At 46.2% G+C, this 15,349-nt stretch overlaps 3 protein-coding genes across 6 annotated transcripts; 2 read left to right on the top strand and 1 right to left on the bottom strand.

Moving 5' to 3' along the window:
• The first annotated feature begins 223 nt into the window (after positions 1-223).
• On the top strand, positions 224-4,790 carry LOC108602346 (heterogeneous nuclear ribonucleoprotein A1). Of its 4 annotated transcripts, none has more exons than XM_017990445.1 (5): positions 227-356; positions 532-1,009; positions 1,641-2,144; positions 2,444-2,521; positions 4,525-4,790. In XM_017990445.1, the coding sequence occupies exons 1-4, from the start codon at positions 312-314 to the stop codon at positions 2,518-2,520; spliced, it is 1,104 nt and encodes a 367-aa protein (XP_017845934.1). In that variant the 5' UTR covers positions 227-311; the 3' UTR covers position 2,521; positions 4,525-4,790. The 4 variants fall into 4 exon arrangements, with proteins under 4 accessions (XP_017845930.1, XP_017845934.1, XP_017845933.1 ...); XM_017990444.1 differs by lacking the exon at positions 4,525-4,790 and adding an exon at positions 3,899-4,157; XM_017990442.1 differs by lacking the exon at positions 4,525-4,790 and adding an exon at positions 2,934-3,020.
• A 222-nt stretch (positions 4,791-5,012) lies between these two features.
• LOC108602343 (protein C12orf4 homolog) lies at positions 5,013-6,838 on the top strand. Its single transcript, XM_017990438.1, has 3 exons — positions 5,013-5,207; positions 5,267-6,587; positions 6,646-6,838. Exons 1-3 carry the CDS (start codon positions 5,018-5,020, stop codon positions 6,773-6,775), a joined length of 1,641 nt encoding a protein of 546 aa, XP_017845927.1. The 5' UTR covers positions 5,013-5,017; the 3' UTR covers positions 6,776-6,838.
• Positions 6,839-7,412: 574 nt separating this feature from the next.
• LOC108602340 (ankyrin repeat domain-containing protein 50) lies at positions 7,413-14,772 on the bottom strand. The gene is made up of 5 exons (XM_017990432.1): positions 9,450-14,772; positions 9,092-9,396; positions 8,818-9,019; positions 8,510-8,756; positions 7,413-8,443 (listed from the first exon to the last, which is right to left on the bottom strand). The coding sequence occupies exons 1-5, from the start codon at positions 14,701-14,703 to the stop codon at positions 8,260-8,262; spliced, it is 6,192 nt and encodes a 2,063-aa protein (XP_017845921.1). The 5' UTR covers positions 14,704-14,772; the 3' UTR covers positions 7,413-8,259.
• Positions 14,773-15,349: the final 577 nt, after the last annotated feature.

The following is a 15,349-nucleotide window of genomic DNA, read 5'->3' as shown; positions in this document are numbered from 1 at the left end:
GGTAGAGCAATAATTTCGTTTAAAAAGATTACCCATATCTGATAAAATAGTAATAAATTGATGATATTAATATACTTCGTTGTTTGTTTGACTAGATGTATAACTTTTTTTGTTACTTGATTACGAATAATTATCGGAAACGTGGCGGATCAACAATATTTTGAAAAAATCATCTCTACCTGAAAGATTACTTCGTATACGGGCACACTAAAATTTTCTCAATTTTCATCTTACGTGAGCGGAAGCAGTCTCGTCGACGAACTTGATATTTTAAAAAAGTGTACTGATTATAATAATAAACTGTAATAAAAATGAAACATGAACAGAATGGCAACTCCAATGGCCAATGCGATGATGTAAGTATTAATATTCTAAAGGAAAATTGTGTATTTTGTAATTTTTAATGCGTTTTCGCTGAGACACGCATGCCCTTTGCGACCGCCATTTTGAAATTTGGCATGTGCGTCAGCAGGGTAGAGGTTAGGTTTTCAAGTGTGAAAAAAATCAATATCAATTAATTTATGTATTTAGGAGTCCATCACCGAGCCGGAGCATATGAGAAAGTTGTTCATTGGTGGTCTGGATTACCGCACCACCGATGAAAATTTAAAGGCGCACTTTGAAAAATGGGGCCAAATCGTAGATGTGGTTGTGATGAAAGATCCCCGTACGAAACGCTCGCGCGGTTTTGGCTTCATCACGTACTCGCATTCGACCATGGTGGATGAAGCTCAAAAGGCACGTCCGCACAAAATCGACGGCCGCGTGGTTGAGCCTAAACGTGCGGTACCGCGTCAAGATATTGATTCACCTAATGCTGGTGCAACGGTGAAGAAGCTTTTTGTGGGCGCACTAAAGGATGATCATGATGAGCAGAGTTTGCGTGATTACTTCCAACATTTTGGCAATATTGTTGACATAAATATTGTCATGGATAAGGAGACAGGCAAAAAACGTGGCTTTGCCTTTGTTGAGTTTGACGACTACGATCCCGTGGATAAAGTTGTGTGTAAGTATAACAATTTACTTTTATACGTGCATACACATATGATGATATGCTATTAGAAATCAACAGTCCCAGCTCCGCATAGCAATGTTTGATGTGTCTGTGCGGCGTTTCATGACTGTAAGATAAATGTTGAACATATTATATCACTGTTAACTAGGCACCGATTATGCCTAATTGATGAAAACGTATGTGCCACACTTGAACACAACTAGTCTATGACCCATTCACAGTACTGACAAACTGACAGGCTAGATTCAAGGCTTGCATCGGTTTTACTTAAAAATGCTGTGAGATAAATTAGAGCGTCGGCTTACGCTATGTTATGCGAATGTAAATAAACCCCGATTCAGTGTAACACGCAGCCTCGTTACAAGTTTGCCTACTCCATTCAAGAATAATTTACACAGTCCCAGCTCCGCATAGCAATGTTTGATGTGTCTATGCGGCGTTTCATGACTGTAAGAATGAATTTTAGCCGGTATTATATTTTAGTCGCTGACACTAACTCATGTGTCACCGATCAAAAAGTATTTGTACATTCAAAAATACAAAGCCCTTATTTGAGGCATTATGCGACTCATAAAATGATTAATAATTAATGTTTTGTATTTTTGCTCTTTCTACTTTACAGTACAAAAACAACACCAACTTTGTGGCAAAATGGTGGATGTAAAGAAAGCCCTGCCAAAGTCAAATGATATGGGTGGTGGTGGCGGTAATCGCGGACAAGGTGGTGGCCGCGGAGGTGGTGGCGGCAATCGGGGTGGAAGTATGGGTGGTGGTAACATGGGCGGCGGTGGTAACTTCGGTAACCAGAATGGAAACTGGGGAAATCGTGGTGGCAGCGATAATTGGGGAAATAATAACTTTGGCGGTGGATATGGCGGCAACAATGGCGGTGGCAGCAACAACTGCTGGGGTAATAACGGACCTTGGGATAACAATTGGGGCAATAACGGTGGCAACTTTGGCGGCGGCGGCGGTGGTGGCGGCGGCAATTGGGGTAACAACAGTGGTGGTGGCAATGATTTTGGCAACTATCAACAAAGCTACAGCGGCGGTCCACAACGCGGCGGCAATTTCAGCAACAGTCGCATGCAACCATATCAAAGTGGTGGCAACTTTAACAAAGCAGGTAAGCAACAATGAAACGATAATGATTTTATATGATTTATATCAAGCCAAAGAAATCACAGTTTACTGACACCTAACTGTTGGAACATCGATAGAGTTTAGCAGTTAGTTATATAAAATGCTGTGAGACTAATGGAAATGACGTCGGCTTTTGCTATGTTATGAGTATGTAATATTCATCCTATACTCCATAACACGCAGCCTCGTTACATTTTTAGTTCTAAGCGTTTGGGCATAGCTTTGGTGGATCAGAGAATTTTTTGAAAGATAATGTGGGTAATTTTTCGTGTTTTATTTTAGGCGGTGGCAATCAAGGCAATTATGGTGGAAACAATCAGGGATTTAATAACAGCGGAGGCAACAATCGTAGATATTGAGGTGAGCATAGCATTTAATCTGGTTAAAGCTACAGATTGCTAACAAACGAAAGTGTTTGCTAAATTCATAAGCATTCGCATATCCCCTATCATCAATCCATTTATTTGCTTTGGTTTTTTAAAACATTTTGCGTAGGTTTCTTGTGTTATTAATTTAAGCATTTATAGAGAACTTCTTATCTCTCCTACCGTAGCCTCTAACAGCATTTTAGAAACGAGTTTTTGTATATTGAACTTAAAGTATATGCATTTATATTTTTTGAAACAAACCTTTTGAAAGACACTAATACATGATTAAATACTTTTTTATTTATTTAAATATATATTTTTTTTGTGTAAAAGTATTTAGAACAACTGTTGGAATTTAATGCAATTGATTTAAATAACGTTTCTCATTTATCGACATTTTATAGGTGGTAATTTAGCAGTGGCTCAGACTCAGTTTATGCCCGAAAATCAAAGTCAAGTAAACGCGAAATATATGAACCACAATACATAAGCTGCCTAAGAAGAAGTTTTCCCAAGAACAACATAACAATATCTTGACAGAAGTAAATATCAGGATCAGTGCAGTGCAGAGCAGAGCAGTGTCAGTCAAATTCAGTACAAGTACAGAGCAGAGGCAATGTGTGTGTGTGCGTGTGTGTATGTGTTAGTGGTGCGTTTTTATGGTTAAGAGCGATCAGAAGAGCAGGCGCAGCATCAGCCATCAGCATCAGAGCAGAAATATTAAAGATATACATAAGAGCATCGCGATCCTCACACACATATATACACACACGCGCGCATCAAGCAGTACACGTACACACATCAGCTGGCCAGGATTCGATCTTAATTTTGCACAGTTATGATACGATACTATATACGATACTTTATATACCACACCACCATCACTTCAAACTTATATATCAATAGCATTATAAACATATTTTATATAGAAAACGTCCCCAATAAGCATATTGTAACATAGCATGTGTCATATATAAGTTCAGTTGAAATCGAAAAAAAAAAAAAAGAAAACAGGAATTTTATGTATCCCCCTTCGTGAAAGCTTAATTTAAAAAAGCAACAATCTAGCAAAAGAAATTATACACTTATATCTAGTATATTACTTAAATTTATAAACTTCAAGGCGGCAATCGAAAATTTTGTAGCCCACCCTCATAAATGGTTGAAGCTGGTTGCCGTCTACAATTTCTGATAATCAGTGCAAAAACAACACATGTATTAATATTATCTTCTCTAAGCTTAAGTTTCAGTAATTTTAAATGAATAGAGCGCGCGCGATCTCTAGTTTTTCAAGAGTCGTGCGCCATCTTAGCATTAATAATCATAAATAATATTATGTATTTTCACATACATATTTATAAAAATATAGACTTAGCGTGAGCCAAGCAGGAGTTTCTAATCGCCCTTCTTTTGTAAAGGACTCTGACGACATTGAGCCAACATTACATTACATTATCTCTCATGTTTAGTTGTAAAGAAAAATACGAACAAAAATTAACAATTAATTGTAAACCAAACCTTGTAGCAGTTTGTATGCAGTTTTAATTAGCCCAACTAAGGATTTTTTATGTTAATCAAAATTTACATTTTCATAATGTAGCAAAAAGCAAACAAATTATTTATACAAAAAAATACAGCAATTTGATGTAAAATAGACAAAAAATTAAAAACAAAAGCGTTTAGTTAAAGCGTATTTCTCGCTATTAGCTTAAGTCTTGTAATTTGTTTAGAACAGGAAACAGGAGCAAACAAAGAAGCACAGACACCGCACGATGTAAGTTGATGGCAAGCAACGAGAAGCTAATTGAGGAGTCAGCAAGCCGTTTGTTTTTATATATTAGCTGTTATTTTGTTGTATGTGGGCGCGCGGGCACTTTTACTTGGCATTTTTTGGTTTTTCTTTTAATTTTCAATGAAATAATTATAGTATTGGAATGCACACCGTATAATCCTAATCATGTATTTAAAAATGTATATTACAATTTCTGTTGCAAGTTGGCTGAAAGTAATGCAAAGCGCTCAAATGACGGCCGCCGAGCAATTCAATCAGCCACAAAATGGACTTCATTGCCACATGAAATATGGTCAGAAGCGATTTGGAACGCTTGTTTCCTTTTGGATTCAACACCAGTATAATGGGTAAGTCGCAGCTGCGTAAACAGCTAATATTACTTTTCAGATACCTGGGAAGTCGTCAATGTTGGAGAATAAACTTAATACTTACATTTTTATTTTACTGATCATGAACAATAAATAAACTTTCACTGAAAAAAGCAAAATTAGTGTTTTATTTTGAATGTTTTTTTAAGGCGCTTTTTACTTACTGGCAGTGTGTGCACACTAAAATTCAAATACTTATGACTCCTACTTAACAGTGCTGTTAACACTCGATAAGTTATCGCCTATCAGGCAATAACGTAATGTTACTTTACAGAACATATGTTTTTATTGCTAAAGCAGTGAATGTTACATTAAAACAACATTCGGTATGGGGGGCGTAAACGAAATGAAAATTGTCAAGTTTGTGTATAATTACAAAGACCATGAAGGAACTGACCGTTTAGCTAGCTTGGATATAACTTTTCCATTTGAAGATGAAGAAGGTTGTGTGGAGGATTTGGTAACGCAGCTCTTGGCACAAATGGATCCAATGATGCGATATTTAGATGAGGATATTAGTAAGTTGTAAAGGCTCATTATATATCAAGATTATTTAAAGGCTTTATTTAACCACTAGACTTACAAAAAGAGCTGCAGCAATTTATTGATCATGAGCATCAGAAATGTTTAGATGATTATGCAGAAATGTTGCTCAATCAAGCCAAAAACGAGGAGCTAGACCTAGAAGCGGTTGTGCGCAATACTGAGCGTTTATATAAGGAGGAGCTGTTACAGTTTGCTGACCGTTTGGGTCCAACCGATGAGGACATATTTGCGCAAAGCTTTCATCGCTTAGTGCATTCGTCTTCACTAGAGGAGATACTAAAACGAGAGCGTACCTATGCCAAGGTAATCTCTGATATGACGGAGCACATGGACTCTGAAGTGGAAACACTTAATAGCTCACAGCAGAAGGAAATGGATAGCCAAATTAATCAGCTAGATATAACCACAACATCGGAGGATATTAACAATCTGCTGGCTCAGCAGTACACAACGCAAAACTTTGTGCGCAAGCGTTACGAGTCTGAGTTGGAGGCCATGATGGGTCATCAGAAAAATGAGTATCGTGACTGGATTACCAGTCAAGTTAGTCAAATGTTTCAAGTATCACCGGTCTCAACGCCATTAGGCAATCGCTCCTCCATGTTTGTATCACAACAGCCATCGATGGAGGAGAGCTTTACCATACACCTAGGCTCCCAATTAAAGCATATGCACAACATACGCATACTTAGCGCCAACATAACAGACTTGTGCAGCCCACTTCACGCGGAAGAGAGCTTGAATGGCCTAAACATGGCCCTGGGGCTTTACTCGAGCTCACTATGCGGGGTGGTAGTGCTCACGCCGTCCATTCTAGCGCAGGCAAATAAGAACATTATTAAGAATGCAAACAAATCGACCGAGTTTCACTTTGACCAGATGGATGTGCAGCTGGAGAAGATTGAGAAGCAGATACGTGCTCTTAATACCAGCAATACAAGCAGCACACCCAGCAATGCCAGTGCCAGCAGCGGTAGTGGCAGCAGCGCTGAAGGCAGCGCGACAGGCTCACCCATCAAGCAGCATGTGCCAAAGCTCACTACTGGCGATTTTTTTATAACCAAGCACTCGAATCTCTCACAATCGCATGTTATATTCCATTTGATCTCTGATGAGCCCATCAACAGTCCAAGCGAAATTAATTCACGACATCCCGTCATATTGGGCCTGCGGAATATACTAAAAACAGCCAGCAGGCATGATATAACAACTCTCACTATTCCTGCGCTGCTGCGGCATGAGATGAGCGAGGACATGACCGTGCAATGGTGCATTAGGAGGGCAGAGCTTGTGTTCAAGTGCGCCAAAGGTTTTATGATTGAATCAGCCTCTTGGGGTGGCGCAGAATTGAGGTAAATTGATTGTTTTTAGAACAATTACAAAACTAACTAATCAAATAATTTATCTTAGCACACTGCAACTGCTACTGCCACATGACATATCCGAGGAGCTGTTCACTACACTCTCCGGTATGGTGCCCAACGTTTTTCGTGTGGCCAATCCAAAGATACTAGTTGATAATAATAAAGCGGAAAGCTAGGCAAACATTCCTTTAGGGCGTAATAAAAGACATTGGTTTATTTATATGAATATACATTTTATTCAAATTCATAGTAATATTTAATGTTAAAGTGTATATGTATATGCTTTGTTTTTTCGTTTTGTCGTTTTGCGCAAAAATTGTTTATTTAAATTTAACACACTCAGAATTTCAGTAAAAGGTTCCTGTATCCAATTTCGTCAATAATAATTCATTGTTTAATTTGGTTTTCTTTGCGATTTATTTAACTTTCATGCAATTGCTTTGCCAACTACAAACACTACGTTGTATAAATATGTGTACATACATATTGTATAGGTAATCTTGTGTAAATGTATAATATGTATATTACTTCCAAATTTATATATTTATCTTTGGTTTCATTAGAGCCCGTCAATGTAATTTGTGTGAGTTGGGATTTATTCATGTTGTTCTTGAGTGTGAATTAGTTTTGTGTCCGGTTATCTATAATGTTTAATATGTAATCTTTGAATAACTCTGCTTGTTAACTTTGTAAATATGCGTTCTTGTGTGAAATAAATATTTATATATGTATGTATATGTAACAATTAATTACGTTATAATGTTTCATTTTAAATCAACATTTCGCTGTTAAATATTTCATTCTTTCATTTTTTTTTTTTTTTTTGGATCGAGCCAAGTACGTTGTATGGTTGTCTGTGTATGCGTGAGTATAAATTGCTGCTTTGCAGTATTATGTAGACTTTCAGAAAAATATGTCAGCCAATACTTAAATTCAAGCAAAGTTGCAATCAACACAAATAGCACATGGGCCTTTCAAAATGAGATGACTGAATGACATATGAGAGGTACAGGAACGGGTCGCATTAATGGATAACATATAGTATACTTTAGTCTTAAGAACCATGTGTGTGTTTGAGTGATTAATGCCTTAAAGAATTGACATAAACAATTATGAGCTGTTAACGCTATAATACGTGTAATTCAGTTGTATGCGAAGAAACTACAATGCTATTAATAAAATATATATTACATTAATGCAGCCATTCGTTTAATGTTAATGCATAAGTATGGCTTGAAATTAAATTGCTAATTTTTGTATTAAGTTTACTCTTCTCTTTACCATGACATTAAGTATACGCATGTGTTTAAATTTTCGATTACTTGTAATTTCGTTTTTCACTACGTTTAATGAGTTTGCTACGATTGCGATTGCTTTTGCCAAAAACTTGTGGAGTCTAATACTTTGCGCTTGCTCTTAAACTACTCGTTTGTATATAATAGGGCTAGGTTTTAGTTTGGGGTTAATGAAATTATTAAAGTGTACGCTAATAATTGAAACTATCACAAAAGAAACAAATGTGTGCACATTGCGCAAACAAATTACAAAAGTAAAAGAAACGCAGTTAAGTATAAAATGCATACATCTATTAAATGAAGTACGCTCAGGATGTGTGTGTGTGTGTGTGTGTGTGTGTGTGTGTGTGTGTGAGAGAGAGAGTTTACATCTGGCTCTCCTTGCGCCACTGAAAGGTGCCTGACTTGACGCCAATGCTGGATGAGCCCTGGTTGCTGCTGGAGCTGAGCATATTGTTGGTGCGTCTTATGAGCTGCGCGGCCGAATCGAAGCGACTGCGTATGAGCCTCATGGCTGGATTGCTTGAGCCGCTGCTGCGCTTGTTCTTGCTGCTATTAGGAGAGAGAGAGAGAGTTAGTTCATGCTTTCGTACAAGCTGCTGGATGGGCACTTACTTGGATGAGCTTGGCTGATTCTCTTTGAGATTGCCCAGTATAATGCGCATGTGTGTGTCGCGCGCAAAATGATTATCGGGCAAGGCGGGCTTGCTGGGCCCGGCTCTATCATCATCGACAAACGCGTTCAGGCCGGGCAGCGGACCAGGCGAGCTCAACTCGCTGCTGGGCGAATGCGGAGGCGTGGCGTAAAGCGGCGACATGCATTCCATATCATAGAGATCCGCCTCGTTGGTCATGTTGCGTGCTGCGTAAGCATTCAGAAGTTAATACAAATTCAAGAAGGGTGCATAATGAGGACAAGTTACCCAGCTGGTGCTCGCTGAGCTCGGGCAGCTGCTGCGAGTGACGCTGATGGGCGCCACTGCCGTTGGGCTTGTGTGAACCTGCTGCTGCTGCCGCCGCCGCCGAAGTGGAACTGGAGGCATGCTTCGAGTTAATCATGAGATTGTTGCGCGAGCTCAGCTTGCTCTGGCGCTGCAGCTGCTGCGTGAACGTAAGCGGCGCTTGCTGTAGACAAAAAAGTTAAAAGTCATAAATGAAATAAATGCTACGCTCTATACTAATTGAAGGCGAACTCACCTCATTGCTGCTGCCCGTGGATTGACTAGAGATTACGCTCTTGCGCTTGTGCAAGCTGCTGGCGTCCGACTGCATGGTGTTCTGATAGAAATTGTTGGAGCTGTGCGTCGAGCTGGAGGCATTCAACGCTTGAAGATTGCTCCCATTGTGCACCGTGGCCGTCGTGGCGGCGGAGCAGACCGATGTGGCCGAGGCGTGCGCGGGATAGGGCGCCAGATTCTGATGCAGCGGCAGAGCGGGCGGCTGATCCGGTGAGCGCAGCATGCTGGCATGGAATTTCACCTCATTGGTATTGCTAGCTTCATCTGCAATGAATTTTAGGTTAATATTTATGGCATACTCTTGGTCTGGGACTTACTTTTGGTATAGCTCTCAAAGATCTTGAGTATGCTGCTGCGACTGGACTTGGCCGCCAGCTTGATGGGCGTGCGTCCGCAGTGATCCGACTTGTAGGGATTGGCGCCGTATTGCAGCAAAGCAATGACGCACTTCTCGTGCCCCTCCTGCGCTGAGATGCCCAAAGCGGTGGCGCCCTGCTTGCAGGCGTGATCCGCCAGGGCGCCGTAGTAGAGCAGAATGTTCATGACGTCGTGGTTGCCCTGCCAGGCGCAGGAGTGCAGCGGCGTGCGTGCCTCCAGATCCATGGAGTTGACATCGGCGCCCGCCTCGATGAGGGTCTTGACCATGTCCGCATGTCCCTGCCAGGCGGCCACATGGAGCGCGGTGCGTCCTTCGCTGTCGGGTATGTTCACGTCCACATTGGTCATGTCCAGCAGGTACTTGACGATCTCCAGCTTGTTCTCCAGCGCCAGAATGTAGAGAGTGGTGCGCGAGTCGGCGTCCTTGGAGTTGACATCGCAGTGGAACTTCAGCAGAAACTGCACCGTCTCCATGTGCCCCTCCAGACAGGCCAGCCGGAACGCCGTCTTGCCGTCGTGCGCCTTCTGATCCACAAAGGTCGAGTGTATATCGAGCAGCGCCTGCACGCAGCGCAGTCTGCCCTCTTGGGCGGCCAGATGCAGCGCCGTCTTGCCCTCGTTGTCGCACTCGTCGATCTTGGCGCCCGACTCCAGCAGCTGCAGACACACCTCGTGGAATCCCTCAAAGGCGGCATAGTGCAGTGGCGTCCAGCCGGCATTGTCGCGATGCGTCTCATCCAGTCCCCGATTGAGCAGCTGACGCACTGTCTCCACATTGCCCTGGGCAGCGCCTATGCTGAGGACAGTGCGGCCCTCGGAGTCCATGCAGTCTATGCCGCAGCCCCAGAACAGCAGCAGACGCACTACGGGCGCATGTCCGGCCGTGCAGGCGGCCCAGAGCGGCGTGCGGCCCATGAAATCCGCCAAATCCGGATCGGCCGCATTCTCCAGCAGCAGCTCGCAGACCTCGGCATTGCCCTCGAAGGAGCTGACCAGCAGCGGCGACATCCCATCATTGTCCAGCTGATCCGTATTGGCGCCATGGTCCAGCAGCGTCGAGATGACCTTGCTATAGCCCGAGGAGCCGCACAAGGCGGCCACGCACAGAGCGCTGCGTCCATCCAAGTCCAGGTGATTCACATTGGCGCCATTGTCCAGCAGAATCTCGACAATATCATAGTGCCCCATGTAGGAGGCAGCGATGAGCGAAGTGCGTCCCTGCCGATCCACAGAGTTGACATCCGCTCCCGACTCTATGAGCAGCTTGAGTATGTCCTCATGTCCGCTCCAGGCGGCTGCCCGCAGCGCCGTGCGTCCCTCCTTATCCGCCAAATCGATCTTGCAGGCGGGCTGCGCTATCAGCAGCTTCACCACCTCCGTGTGCCCGCCCCAGGAGGCCGAGCGCAACGGCGTCCAGCCATCCCGATCCGCATGATTCACATCAACCCGCTGCATGCGTCCAGTGCCATCGTTGCAAACCTGGGCGAAGCTCAGCAGCAGCTTCACTACCTCCAGGTGTCCATTGCGTGCGGCGATATTCAAGGCCGTCTGGCCATTGTAGTCCTCGATCTCCAGATCGATGGCGGACTTGCAGGCGTTGAGCGCACGCTCCAGCAGCTGGTGGTTGCCATCGTTGGCCAGAATGTGGATCAGCGCCTTCCCCTTGTGCAGCTCAATGTGATGCGAGTCCGACAGCTGATGCAGTGTGCTGGCGGCCACGTCCTCCGGCGGCTCGCTCTGCTCCGAGGGACTGATGGTGCGCTGGGTCTCCAGCAGACAGCTCTTCTCGCTGCTCAGCAGCAGATCCGCCAGCTCAAAGTCCAAGTGCTGCGACTGCTCCGACAGCGCGGGCGACATCAGCGAGGACTCGGAGCTGGTTTGGGCCTCGGCATTGTTGATGCCCGTCTCGATAAGCAGCTTCAGCAGCTTGCCGTCCGTGGGCAGGCTGGGCTTGAAGAAGTCGCACAGCAGCTGAGCGAACGGCTCGTTCAGCTCGTTGGCGAGGAATCGCTCCAGCAGGGCGCGCGTCTTGGGCAGGAAGTTGACGTCGTGCTTGAAGTCGTGTTCGCACTGGGCGCAGCAGTTGAGCTGGTTGGTGTAGAAGCAGTCGCTGAGGTTGAGCCGCGACTCCAGCAGCATGAGGATCAGATCCAGCTCCATGTGGCGGCTGCTCAGGTACTCGCTGGACTTGAGCAGGTGGTAGGCGAAGCGGCGCACGCTGTTGGCGCAGAGCGTCTCGGCCACCAGCAGGTAGTACATGGAGATCATGACATGACCCTCGTTGACGTCGCAGATGAACTTCTTGGTGGCGAACTTGACGTCCACCAGCCAGTCGGCAAAGCTGTTGTGGAAGATCTTCAGGCGCTGCGCCTGCGAGTCGTAGGCGAGGATATTGCGCATGAGCTGGAGGCGCCGCTCGAACTCCTGCCCGTCCAGGCTGTAGTTGTGCGTGCGCAGACAGTTGTAGAGGAAGAGCTTGTCCACGTAGCCGGAGGAGGCGAGCAGGACATTGAGCAGCGGGCGAATCTTCATGTACTGCTTCTTGTTGAAGCTCTTCTGGCAGATGTAGAGATAGAGTCCGTTGAGGGTGCAGGGGATGAGCTTGATCTCGCGGAAGCTGAAGAAGTTGTGCTTGATGCCGTGGAGCACCTTCTCCAGATAGAGGATGCAGCCATTGGACTTGATGTAGAGCTGATGCAGCGACTCGATGATCTCCTTGGTCAGCATGATGCTGTCCTTGAAGTCCGAGTTCAGGCGATTGATGATGTACTCCTGCACGTCCTTGACCACGTGCGACTTGCGCAGATCGTCGAGCGTGATCTTCTTGAAGCCCGTGAACATCTTGGTGATCTGCTTCGTTTGCTTCTTGGTGGTGCAGACCAGGAACAGCCACTTGGGCAGCAGATGGATGTGATTGGACAGCAGCTCGGCCACGTTGCGACTCTTGTGGTTGGTCACAGTGCCGCCGCGTGGGCCGCCGCCGCCCTTGAGCGTGGATATCAAGTTGCCCTCGTTGATGTAGTTCTCGTCTATGGAGTCGATCAGCAGCAGCAGCGCCGTCTTGGGCGGCGTCAGCTCCAGCAGCGGGAAGAGCAGCGCCTTCTTGAAACACTCGTCCGGGTTCTTCTCGATGTTGTCCACGCTCAGGCACTCGAGTATCTCCGGATTGGACAGCAGCAGCTCGTAGTAGCCGTCGGCTATGTTGGTGCGGCAGCTTTTGCTCTTGGGCAGTGGTGCGGGCAATGTGTTGCTGTTGCTCGCAGGCGGTTGGGGCTGGGGCTTGGGCTTGTCACCTGGCAGTGGTGGCGGGGCAGTGGGCGTCTCTAGGTCTCCATTTGTTGCCGCTGCTTGCTCTTCCTCTGGCCCCTCCTCCTCCTCCTCCTCCTGCTTTGCTTGTGGCTCCGACTGCTTGTCATCCTGTATGGCCGCCTCCACTTCGCTCTTCAGCTGCTCGCCCAGCAGCTCGGCTATGTCCTCGCCGCCGCCTTGCTGTATGGCCGGTCCATTACTATTGGTTGCCAGCTTGGCGGGCGAGCTCACTCCACGATTGTTGGTGCCGCGCTTAACGGGTATTTTGGATTTGCATTTGACTGGGCTGCTCTTGGGCAGTGCCGCCGCCGCTTGCTTCTCCTGCTTCTCACTCTCCGGCTCTAGCTCCCGCTCCCGCTCTGACTTTTCGTTGCCTGCATCCTTGTCCTTGCCACGCTTGGGTGGATGCGTGCCATAGTTGTTGCCGCTTGCCTCGCTTGGCTGCTCTGCCGGCGCCGGCTCCGACTGCTGCCGCGTCAGACTGGACTTCTGATGACGCTGCGCCGTCGAGGTACGCTGCAGCTGAAAGTTCTCCAGCTCCTTGGTGTCGCACTCGCTGGCGCCACGCTTGAGCTCCTCGATCAGCAGCTCCTCGGCATTCTCGCTCAGCGTTATATTCTGCATAGCCTCGTCCAGCTTGCACTCCTGCTGCTGCAGCTCCTCACGCAGCAGCGACAGACCCTCATCCACCAGACGCTGGCTCTCCGTGCGGCTTATGAGCGAGGCATGGCTGAGCAGCTGCAGCACGAGCTTGCGCAGAAACTGGGACAGGCTGTGGCACTCGGGATTCTGCGACTCGATGAGATAGCAGGCCAGGAGCTTGCGGTTGAGGATGCCCTTGGTGCCCGAGTTGCCCTTCATGATGGCCTGACAGATGGAGGTCTTGCCGGAGCCATTGGAGCCCAGCACCAGGCAGCCGTTGTAGCTGGTGCTGCTGATAGCCGCCGACGCCTTGGCGCGGGTGGAGACGTAAGCCGCGCTGGCTGCTGCCGCTGGGAGCGGCTTCTTGCCCGCAATGCGCTGCTCCAGACACAGCGCAATCTTCTTGAGCACCCACTCCCGATGTATGTAGACGGTGCTCACGATGCGCTGCGGCGGCTGGCAGTGGGCGTCCAGGCCGTTGACCTGCTTATCCGGCGAATGCTTGCGCTGCATCAGCGACTCCAAGTTGTCGGCAGTTTCTTGCGCTCGGGGCTGCTCCTCGTCCGTCGTCGTCTGTTTCTTGCCATTGGCCATTGGCTGCGGCACATCGAGCGCAAAGTTTTGCTGCACGAGATTGGCAAAGTGCTCCTCACGTGCCAGATTGGAGAAGCTAGCGTTGGGACAGTCACGTCCACCCAACTCTAACTTCTTGTGCGCCTGCGTCGTGTCCTTCAGAAAGTTGAGTATGCGTCGATCCTCCAGCTGCTGATTTGCGGTCTGGCCGCTGGGCAGCGAATGCTGCAGTTGCTGATTGTTGTACTTGGAGCCACCCACGAGCGCACTGGTGGATGCATTGCCATCCAGCTCGGCTGACTCCGGCTCCAGCTCATCCTCATCGTTGGCATCCAAATCCGTTATAGGCACCGCATTGCCGTTGCCATTGCCATTGCTGTTGCGTGTGCTGCTCAAGCGATTCGAGTTGCACAGCTTGGTGTCCGGTTTGCGTTCGTTGCTCTTGTACCGATCCGATTTGCGCAGCGGCGTTGCATAGAGCAGCTCCTTGGGCAGATTGCCAGCCCCAGCCCCAGATGTGTTGCCCATCGAATTGGCATTCGCATTGCTTGGCAGCTGCTGCTGTTGCTGCTGCTGAATTTTGCGCACAGACTCATTGTACATGGCCTGGCAGGGCAGGTTCTCGTAGATGTCATTGCGCAGATTATCGTTATCCGTGTGCTTAGACATTGTTAACTTAGTAGCTGTGTCTGCCTCCCAGACGGGGCCCTAACTATTTACACAGCGAGTTTATCCCTTGGACTGACAACCGAAGCGAAAGCAAACTCCACTCACTGCAAAGAGAATTGAGCAAAATTAGTATGCAGACGACTACAATATGCACTTTTCTATTGAATAAATACTTGATTAAATATATTGAGATATTGATGGAGTTCATAAAAATATGCATACAACTATGATATACACTTTATATAAAGGGCAAACAATTATACAAAGATCCACCCTGCCTTGGGAATTAAGGATACTTAGCTATAAAGTTGGAAAAAGGTCCTAATAATAATAATAATAATTTGAAGTTCAATATAATAACTAACTACTACATACACTTTACTGCAAAGTTAAGCCTTTGCTCTACCTCCATTTTTATTCCCATTTTCTCATAAGCCAAGTGCATATTATCGTAAACAGACTCTATTAAACTCCAAGGTATACTAGAACCGAATTAGCCTCTTGGCTGTTGTGCAAGTATAAACTGCACTTTGACTATATCTTGATATTAGCTGCATTGACGGAAACGAGCAGATTTAGCCGCTTTATGTCTCTGCTTGTTGCCGTTTTTATGTTGGCTTCATTTTCCCGTAGTTTCGTTTCTTTT

This window comes from Drosophila busckii, chromosome 3R (assembly GCF_011750605.1).
Source record: "Drosophila busckii strain San Diego stock center, stock number 13000-0081.31 chromosome 3R, ASM1175060v1, whole genome shotgun sequence".
NCBI classification, from domain to species: domain Eukaryota; kingdom Metazoa; phylum Arthropoda; class Insecta; order Diptera; family Drosophilidae; genus Drosophila; species Drosophila busckii.
Note: the sequence above shows the minus strand (reverse complement) of the source record. Positions and strands in the feature narration are given on the sequence as shown.